The sequence below is a fragment of the Nerophis lumbriciformis genome, linkage group LG28 (genome assembly GCF_033978685.3).
Source record: "Nerophis lumbriciformis linkage group LG28, RoL_Nlum_v2.1, whole genome shotgun sequence".
NCBI classification, from domain to species: domain Eukaryota; kingdom Metazoa; phylum Chordata; class Actinopteri; order Syngnathiformes; family Syngnathidae; genus Nerophis; species Nerophis lumbriciformis.
In genome coordinates, this window is record NC_084575.2 from 6,237,501 (window position 1) to 6,248,730 (window position 11,230).

The 11,230-nt window shown below is 37.1% G+C and overlaps 1 protein-coding gene across 1 annotated transcript in view; it reads right to left on the reverse strand.

Annotated features, from left to right (window-relative positions):
* The window catches only part of LOC133570567 (uncharacterized), a 22,503-nt gene extending 11,548 nt beyond the window's left edge, over positions 1 to 10,955 (reverse strand). Inside the window, exon 1 of the mRNA XM_072916498.1 lies at positions 10,768 to 10,955. Within this exon, the coding sequence (XP_072772599.1) occupies positions 10,768 to 10,891 (124 nt within the window). The 5' untranslated portion in view covers positions 10,892 to 10,955. The remainder of the gene's footprint in view (positions 1 to 10,767) is intronic.
* Positions 10,956 to 11,230: the final 275 nt, after the last annotated feature.

The following is an 11,230-nucleotide window of genomic DNA, read 5'->3' on the forward strand; positions in this document are numbered from 1 at the left end:
ATGAAGAAGAATGTTTTAATGTAGACACATAGAATCATCATACTGCTGTCATTATATGCATCAAGTGTTCATTCAAGGCTAAGGCAAAATATCCACATATATATGGTGTATGGTGACATGGCCTAAACATATCCACATATATATGGTGTATGGTGACATGGACTAAACATATCCACATATATATGGTGTATCGTGACATGGACTAAACATATCCACATATATATGGTGTATCGTGACATGGACTAAACATATCCACATATATATGGTGTATCGTGACATGGACTAAACATATCCACATATATATGGTGTATCGTGACATGGACTAAACATATCCACATATATATGGTGTATGGTGACATGGCCTAAACATATCCACATATATATGGTGTATGGTGACATGGACTAAACATATCCACATATATATGGTGTATGGTGACATGGACTAAACATATCCACATATATATGGTGTATGGTGACATGGACTAAACATATCCACATATATATGGTGTATCGTGACATGGACTAAACATATCCACATATATATAGTGTATCGCGATATGGCCTAAAAATATCGAGATATTAAAAAAAGGCCATATCGCCCAGCCCTAATATACAGTACATAAATACACATATATATATATACATATATATGTACATATATATATATATATATATATATATATATATATATATATATATATATATATATATATATATATATATATATAAATATGTATATATATATATACAGGTAAAAGCCAGTAAATTAGAATATTTTGAAAAACTTGATTTATTTCAGTAATTGCATTCAAAAGGTGTAACTTGTACATTATATTTATTCATTGCACACAGACTGATGCATTCAAATGTTTATTTCATTTAATTTTGATGATTTGAAGTGGCAACAAATGAAAATCCAAAATTCCGTGTGTCACAAAATTAGAATATTACTTAAGGCTAATACAAAACAGGGATTTTTAGAAATGTTGGCCAACTGAAAAGTATGAAAATGAAAAATATGAGCATGTACAATACTCAATACTTGGTTGGAGCTCCTTTTGCCTCAATTACTGCGTTAATGCGGCGTGGCATGGAGTCGATGAGTTTCTGGCACTGCTCAGGTGTTATGAGAGCCCAGGTTGCTCTGATAGTGGCCTTCAACTCTTCTGCGTTTTTGGGTCTGGCATTCTGCATCTTCCTTTTCACAATACCCCACAGATTTTCTATGGGGCTAAGGTCAGGGGAGTTGGCGGGCCAATTTAGAACAGAAATACCATGGTCCGTAAACCAGGCACGGGTAGATTTTGCGCTGTGTGCAGGCGCCAAGTCCTGTTGGAACTTGAAATCTCCATCTCCATAGAGCAGGTCAGCAGCAGGAAGCATGAAGTGCTCTAAAACTTGCTGGTAGACGGCTGCGTTGACCCTGGATCTCAGGAAACAGAGTGGACCGACACCAGCAGATGACATGGCACCCCAAACCATCACTGATGGTGGAAACTTTACACTAGACTTCAGGCAACGTGGATCCTGTGCCTCTCCTGTCTTCCTCCAGACTCTGGAACCTCGATTTCCAAAGGAAATGCAAAATTTGCATGGTTGGGTGATGGTTTGGGGTGCCATGTCATCTGCTGGTGTCGGTCCACTCTGTTTCCTGAGATCCAGGGTCAACGCAGCCATCTACCAGCAAGTTTTAGAGCACTTCATGCTTCCTGCTGCTGACCTGCTCTATGGAGATGGAGATTTCAAGTTCCAACAGGACTTGGCGCCTGCACACAGCGCAAAATCTACCCGTGCCTGGTTTACGGACCATGGTATTTCTGTTCTAAATTGGCCCGCCAACTCCCCTGACCTTAGCCCCATAGAAAATCTGTGGGGTATTGTGAAAAGGAAGATGCAGAATGCCAGACCCAAAAACGCAGAAGAGTTGAAGGCCACTATCAGAGCAACCTGGGCTCTCATAACACCTGAGCAGTGCCAGAAACTCATCGACTCCATGCCACGCCGCATTAACGCAGTAATTGAGGCAAAAGGAGCTCCAACCAAGTATTGAGTATTGTACATGCTCATATTTTTCATTTTCATACTTTTCAGTTGGCCAACATTTCTAAAAATCCCTTTTTTGTATTAGCCTTAAGTAATATTCTAATTTTGTGACACACGGAATTTTGGATTTTCATTTGTTGCCACTTCAAATCATCAAAATTAAATGAAATAAACATTTGAATGCATCAGTCTGTGTGCAATGAATAAATATAATGTACAAGTTACACCTTTTGAATGCAATTACTGAAATAAATCAAGTTTTTCAAAATATTCTAATTTACTGGCTTTTACCTGTATGTATATATATATATATATATATATATATATATATATATATATATATATATATATATATATATATATATATATATATATATATATATATGAATATATATATATATATATATACACACAGTATATTAGGGCTGCAACAACTAATCGATTAAATCAATTAAAATAGATTACAAAAATAGTTGGCGATTAATTTAGTGATCGATTCGTTGAATCTATGCTATGCGCATGCGCAGAGGCTACTTTTTAATTTTTTTTAAATATTTTATAAACTGCAACATTTACAAACAGCTGAGAAACAATAATCAAAATAAGTATGGTGCCAATATGCTGTTTTTTCTCAATAAAATACTGGAAAGGATAAAAATGTAGTTTGTCTCTTTTATCCGATTATTGATCGATTAATCGAAGTAATAATCGACAGATTAATCGATTATCAAATTAGTTGTTAGTTGCAGCCCTAATATATATATATATATATATATATATATATATATATATATATATATATTAATTGATTTAATCGATTAGTTGTTGCAGCCCTAATATACTGTGTGTATGTATATATATATATATATATATATATATATATACATATATACATATTTTTATATATATATATATATGTACATGTATATGTATATATATATGTGTATTTATGTACTGTATATTAGGGCTGGGCGATATGGCCTTTTTTTAATATCTCGATATTTTTAGGCCATGTCACGATACACCATATATATGTGGATATGTTTAGTCCATGTCACCATACACCATATATATGTGGATATGTTTAGTCCATGTCACCATACACCATATATATGTGGATATGTTTAGGCCATTTCACGATACACCATATATATGTGGATATGTTTAGGCCATGTCACGATACACCATATATATGTGGATATGTTTAGGCCATGTCACGATACACCATATATATGTGGATATGTTTAGGCCATGTCACGATACACCATATATATGTGGATATGTTTAGTCCATGTCACCATACACCATATATATGTGGATATGTTTAGTCCATGTCACCATACACCATATATATGTGGATATGTTTAGGCCATTTCACGATACACCATATATATGTGGATATGTTTAGGCCATTTCACGATACACCATATATATGTGGATATGTTTAGGCCAAAAATGTAGTTTGTCTCTTTTATCCGATTATTGATCGATTAATCAAAGTAATAATCGACAGATTAATCGATTATCAAATTAGTTGTTAGTTGCAGCCCTAATATATATATATATATATATATATATATATATATATATATATATATATATATATATACACACACAGTATACTAGGGCTGCAACAACTAATCGATTAAATCAATTAAAATAGATTACAAAAATAGTTGGCGATTAATTTAGTGATCGATTCGTTGAATCTATGCTATGCGCATGTGCAGAGGCTACTTTTTAATTTTTTTTTAAATATTTTATAAACTGCAACATTTACAAACAGCTGAGAAACAATAATCAAAATAAGTATGGTGCCAGTATGCTGTTTTTTTCTCAATAAAATACTGGAAAGGATAAAAATGTAGTTGGTCTCTTTTATCCGATTATTGATCGATTAATCGAAGTAATAATCGACAGATTAATCGATTATCAAATTAGTTGTTAGTTGCAGCCCTAATATATATATATATATATATATATATATATATATATATATATATATATATATATATATATATATATATATATATATATATATACATACATATATATATATATATATATATATATATATATATATATATATATATATATATATATATATATATATATATACATATATATATATATATACATATATATATATATACATATATATATATATTAGGGCTGCAACTAACAACGCTGCAACTATATATATACACATATATATATATATATATATACATATACATATATATATATATATTAGGGCTGCAACTAACAACTAATATATATATATATTAAGCCACGTTTCCACTGCTGGATGCTGTGTTCAATCGTGTCGATGATGTTTTAACGTTTAGAGGACCTGCTGTCATGAAATAAATAAAACATATTCCGGTGGTGGTGGTCAATGTCACTACTCCATAGGTACCGGAAGACTACGTCACTTCCTGGACTTACAATTGTTTTTACAAAGGTGCTTTTGAAACGTCACATTCTGTGAGATTTGAATATTGTATTAATGTTCTGTATAAAAACTATCTTACATAGGAGTAAAAGGGAACAAGAATATAAACATGAACAAGGGGTAGATGTAAAAAATCAGGGAGTATTATGGCCACAATTTCAATGACTTTCACTCTTCTGTCATTGCAATGAATGACGTAAGGGGGCGCCACTGACTCCCATCATGTCATTTATTGTTTAAATGTTGATTTGTTTTTTTAAACAAGCCACGTACTTATTTTTTTACAGAGCCCCTAAAGGGACATGGGGACAACATTTTTTTTGTATATGTACAAACCCCGTTTCCATATGAGTTGGGAAATTGTGTTAGATGTAAATATAAACGGAATACAATGATTTGCAAATCCTTTTCAACTCATATTCAGTTGAATATGCTACAAAGACAACATATTTGATGTTCAAACTCATAAACATTTTTTTTTTTGCAAATAATAATTAACTTTAGAATTTGATGGCAGCAACACGTGACAAAGAAGTTGGGAAAGGTGGCAATAAATACTGATAAAGTTGAGGAATGCTCATCAAACACTTATTTGGAACATCCCACAGGTGTGCAGGCTAATTGGGAACAGGTGGGTGCCATGATTGGGTATAAAAGTAGATTCCATGAAATGCTCAGTCATTCACAAACAAGGATGGGGCGAGGGTCACCACTTTGTCAACAAACGAGTGAGCAAATTGTTGAACAGTTTAAGAAAAACCTTTCTCAACCAGCTATTACAATGAATTTAGGGATTTCACCATCTACGCTCCGTAATATCATCAAAGGGTTCAGAGAATCTGGAGAAATCACTGCACGTAAGCAGCTAAGCCCGTGACCTTCGATCCCTCAGACTGTACTGCATCAACAAGCGACATCGGTGTGTAAAGGATATCACCACATGGGCTAGGGAACACTTCAGAAACCCACTGGCAGTAACTACGTTGGTCGCTACATCTGTAAGTGCAAGTTAAAACTCTCCTATGCAAGGCGAAAACCGTTTATCAACAACACCCAGAAACGCCGTCGGCTTCGCTGGGCCTGAGCTCATCTAAGATGGACTGATGCAAAGTGGAAAAGTGTTCTGTGGTCTGACGAGTCCACATTTCAAATTGTTTTTGGAAACTGGACGTCGTGTCCTCCGGACCAAAGAGGAAAAGAACCATCCGGATTGTTATAGGCGCAAAGTGTAAAAGGCAGCATGTGTGATGGTATGGGGGTGTATTAGTGCCCAAGACATGGGTAACTTACACATCTGTGAAGGCACCATTAATGCTGAAAGGTACATACAGGTTTTGGAGCAACATATGTTGCCATCCAGGCAATGTAACCATGGACGCCCCTGCTTATTTCAGCAAGATAATGCCAAGCAACGTGTTACATCAACGTGGCTTCATAGTAAAAGAGTGCGGGTACTAGACTGGCCTGCCTGTAGTCCAGACCTGTCTCCCATTGAAAATGTGTGGCGCATTATGAAGCCTAAAATAGCAGAAGGGAGACCCCCGGACTGTTGAACAACTTAAGCTGTACATCAAGCAAGAATGGGAAAGAATTCCACCTGAGAAGCTTCAAAAATGTGTCTCCTCAGTTCCCAAACCTTTACTGAGTGTTGTTAAAAGGAAAGGCCATGTAACACAGTGGTGAACATGCCCTTTCCCAACTACTTTGGCACGTGTTGCAGCCATGAAATTCTAAGTTAATTATTATTTGCAAAAAAATAAATAAATTAATGAGTTTGAACATCAAATATGTTGTCTTTGTAGCATATTCAACTGAATATGGGTTGAAAAGGATTTGCAAATCATTGTATTCTGTTTATATTTACATCTAACACAATTTCCCAACTCATATGGAAACGGGGTTTGTATCTGGTGTGCACCAGATAGTTTCTGGTGAGCACCAGATAGCATTGGATGTGTGTGCATGGTTTGAGGTGTGTGTGAAAATGGCAGTTCAGGAGTTCATTGGGCTGTATTTCCAACTAGGACTTTCTCCCATGTCCCTTTAGGGGTGTTGTGGCAAAATGTGAATGCCTGCCAAAATGTATTTCCTTCGCTGAACCTGCATTTTTGTCTTGGTGTGTCCACAGTGGATTAGTAGGTGTGAGACAAACACTTTATCTTCCTGGTTGTTGTATCGCTACGTGTTTGACATTATTTAAGACTTTATGGTGCCTGGAAAAGGACAGTTTGCCTCTTCTGTGGTATTGATGAGATTTAAAGGAGTGTTGTTAGTCCCATGGTGATGTGATAAAACCTCTTTCTTGTTTGGAAGATACACACAATTGTAACTGTTATTTCTTCCTGCACATAATAAATATGTACAACGTGTTTGGATGTATTCATTTATGTAACATTGTCATTTAATGTACCGTATTTTCCGCACTATAAGGCGCACCTAAAAACCACAAACTTTCTCAAAAGCTGACAGTGCGCCTTATAACCCGGTGCGCTTTATATATGGATAAATATTAAGATTCATTTTCATAAAGTTTAGGTCTCGCAACTACGGTAAACAGCCGCCATCTTTTTTCCCCGTAGAAGAAGCGCGCGGTGCATGCTGGGATATGTGACGTTTCATTTCCATTTGTGTGTTTATGTAAAGACCCCAAAATGGCTCCTATTAAGTGTGTTGTCTGTCTAATTATAAATAATGCAGACGAGGCGTGTTAACTGAGTTCTCAACGTTTTCTCACAGCGTGCTCATAACTACATTCGAACTCCCAGCATACAACGCTTCTCAGGGCTACCGCGCATGCTCGTAACTATCGTTGCATGCTGGGTAGTGTAGTTGTTATATTTGCTAGCTCATAACAGCACATTGAGAGACACGCTTACACGCGTAATTCAATACTCGCCGTCATTCCGGGTGGATTGACAAAAGACCTCCAGCCGCTAGATATTGGTGTCAACAGGGCATTCGAAGCTAGACTGCTAACTGCGTGGGAACAATGGAAGACAGAAGGCGAACACACCTTCACTAAGACGAGGAGGCAGCGCCAGACGACGCCAACATCTGCCAGTGGATCGTAAATTTGCCCAACTTTTCACTTCGGACACCGAAGACGAAGGATTTACGAATGAAGAATAACTTCAGAAAGTGAGCGCTATGTTTATTTTGTGTGTTGTGACATTAACGTTCGAGCAACATTATGTTGCTATTGCTCTGCACTATTTTGAATTTTACTATGTTTGTGATTGCACATTTGCGTACATTTTGGGAGTGAACAGAGTTGTTAGAACGCTGGTTTTTAATATATTATTAAAGTTTGACTGACCTATCTGACTGTTTTTTTGACATTCCCTTTAGCGCAGCGTAGGCGCGGCTTATAGTCCGGGGCGGCTTATTGGTGGACAAAGTTATGAAATATGTAATTCATTGAAGGTGCGGCTAATAATCCGGTGCGCCTTATAGTGCGGAAAATACGGTAATATTGCCTGACAAAAAGTGATTCCACGTAATATTTTGATATTTACACATCGCATATTTACACACGCATATTTTATTAGAATACCCTTATGAGCATTACATATATATAAATGAAGTGCCTACTGTACTGTTTACTTGTTGAAATATCCTTTACAAAGCTAAAAACTACCCAAATGGCCACTTTGTTGCTACCAAAAATTGATTTCAAGTAACATTTTGATATTGACACAACTCATCTCTGCATATTCTACTAGAATACTCTTATGAGCATTACATATATCAACACCTACTGTACTGTTTACTTGTTGAAATACCCTTTTAGAGCTAAAAACTACCCAAATGGCCACTTTGCTGCTGCCAAAAATGTATTCCAGATAATATTAACAATAATAACAAAATGTCAAAGCATTTCTCTAAAAAACAATATTATACATTCTGAAAATGTAAACAATAGCAAGAATACACCTACAAATTTCAGAAAATTTCACGAGCAAACACTTTGTTTAAAAGGTTTTTACTGTACCAATCTTCATGGTGCTTTTGTCGACCAGAGAGGAGATTCTTTAGAGAAAGGTCAACCAACCAACGAGATTTCTCTATAGAATCTCCTCTCTGGTCAACAAAAGCACCATGAAGATTCTAGCGGGAACTCTCATTCAACCCTTTTTCGATTACGCATGCACCTCCTGGTACCCTAGCACCTCCAAAACCCTCAAATCTAGACTCCAAACATCCCAGAACAAGCTAGTCAGATTACTTCTAGACCTCCACCCCAGATCACACCTCACTCCTACCCACTTCTCCAAAGTGGGCTGGCTCAGGTTGGAGGACAGAGTAAAACTACTTGCACTGAGCCTAGTCTATAAAATCCGCTACACCTCCCTGATACCGAAGTACATGTCAAACTACTTCCTTAACGTAAATGACCGCCATAACCACAACACCAGGGGGAGCTCCACTAACCACGTTAAACCCAGATTCCCATCTAACAAAGGTCTTAACTCATTCTCTTTCTATGCCACATCAATGTGGAATGCACTCCCAACAGGTGTAAAAGAAAGGGCATCTCTATCCTCCTTCAAAACCGCACTAAAACAACACCTCCAGGCAACTTCAACCCTAAACTAACACCCTCCCTTCCACATCCCACATCCCCGGATTGTAAATAATCAAATGTAAATAATCAAATGTAGATACAGATAATTATGTCAATAATTCAATGTATATACTCTGATGATTAACTTGTGTGATGACTGTATTATGATGATAGTATATATCTGTATCATGAATCAATTTAAGTGGACCCCGACTTAAACAAGTTGAAAAACTTATTGGGGTGTTACCATTTAGTGGTCAATTGTACGGAATATGTACTGTACTGTGCAATCTACTAATAAAAGTTTCAATCAATCAAACCAAAATTCTAAATAAGTAAAGAAAAATGACTGATAAACACTGGAAAACTGTCACTGAATGTCTTAGTGTGATGTCATTCTGTGACAGACAAATGCTACACAGTTTCCACAAGGTGAGGACATTGATGGTCTGACTCACTGTCTTACGGATGACCTCAACTTCTGCGTAGACGTGACCTGCCCTGCTAAGACTGTTCGGTGCTACCCTGATAACAAACCCTGGGTAACACAGGAGCTTAAAGCTGTCCTCAACAAGAAGAAAGCTGCTTCAGGAGTGGAGACAGGGAGGCAATGAGAGCAGCACAGCAGGAGGAGAGGAAGGCTAAGGACAGCTACAGGAAGAAGCTGCAGCAGAACAACATGAGGGAGGTCTGGGAAGGTGTGAAAACCATCACAGGCCACAAGACAAAGACCAGAGCAGTAGGGGGGACAATAGAGTGACTTGAATAACTTCTTCACCCAGCACGTGTCCTCCTCACCTCCCACTCCTCATCGCAGCCATCCCCTCAACACGCCTCCCCCCCAGCCATGGCTGCACCCTCCTCCTCCTCCTCTTCCTCCACCTCCTCTACGCAGACATTAGTCATCTCTGTGGACCAGGTCAGAGGTCAACTGAGGAAGCTGCATCCTAGAAACTAACTGGTGCGCACCAGAGTCTATCTGGTGCACACTGCGTATTATTTAAGTACAGTGTTTTATTTTCCTACACGCACAGTGTTACTGTTCAAACTGTGTGTAATGTTACAGTAACTAAAAATATTAAATATACTTGTTAAATAACGTGTCTACCTTGTTTTTACTGAATAATTAAGGCCTACTATACTACTGTATTTTAATACTGTTCATGATGGTGGTACTTGGAGATCCAAGTATTTTCTGAGGTGGTACTTGGTGAAAAAAGTTTGACAACTACTGACGTAGTGACATTGTAAACTACATTGGCAGACACCATTTTTGCTATACCCAATACATCGCACTTCCAACGAGATCCCGTTTTTTTCCCCGAGTTAGAAAGTTCCAAAACTGTTCACGTTATACCATCTCATCTCATTGTGCAACATGTGAATGCTTGAAGTGGAACTAAATGTGATCTCTGAAAGGGGTACACATTATTTCCAAAGCATGGACCCCATCCACATATACAATACTAGTACATATCTGATGAAAAACAACAATATTTTTGTTATTTTATTATAAGTGTGCCAAATCACCTATATTTGAACATTATCTAATGGAAATGACTGCTGTCTGATAATCACATTAATAACACAATAACAATCATGTGTCTGACTACACCTATTAATCACAATTAATCTAACACGTCATGTTCATGTTAATAATGAAATATAAAGTTAGTAAACATGTGAGAGTAAGAAGTAAACAAACCTGTTCTGTGTAACACAACTTGAGGTTTCTCGAAAACAGCGTCCAATAGTTGACGTAGTCTTTTGTTTTCTTCTTTTGTCCGAGAAAGTTCCTCTTTGTACTCTGCTATGGTTCTTTCGCACATTTTCACACAATCACAACACTTTACACTCACACTTGATCTTAACTAAGCGATGTGTTGATCAAATCCGCGTCTCTTTGTTAGCAGCTAACAAGCTAAGCTGACTAGCACGCTAAAACAAGTAGCAAGCTAAGCTAACTAACGCGCTAAAACAAGTAGCAAACTATGCGGGCCTAATAATGTCCAAAGTTGAGACGAGTGGAGTTTATCCTGACACGGAGGATGAATAAAGTGTAGTTAGTAGCGAGGCTTAGAAGCGTGTGTGGAGTAAAGGAAGACTTTGCTGCGAAGCGCATATCCTCCACGCATGCGTCACTTAGGGGCGGGGCCAATGAGTCATAG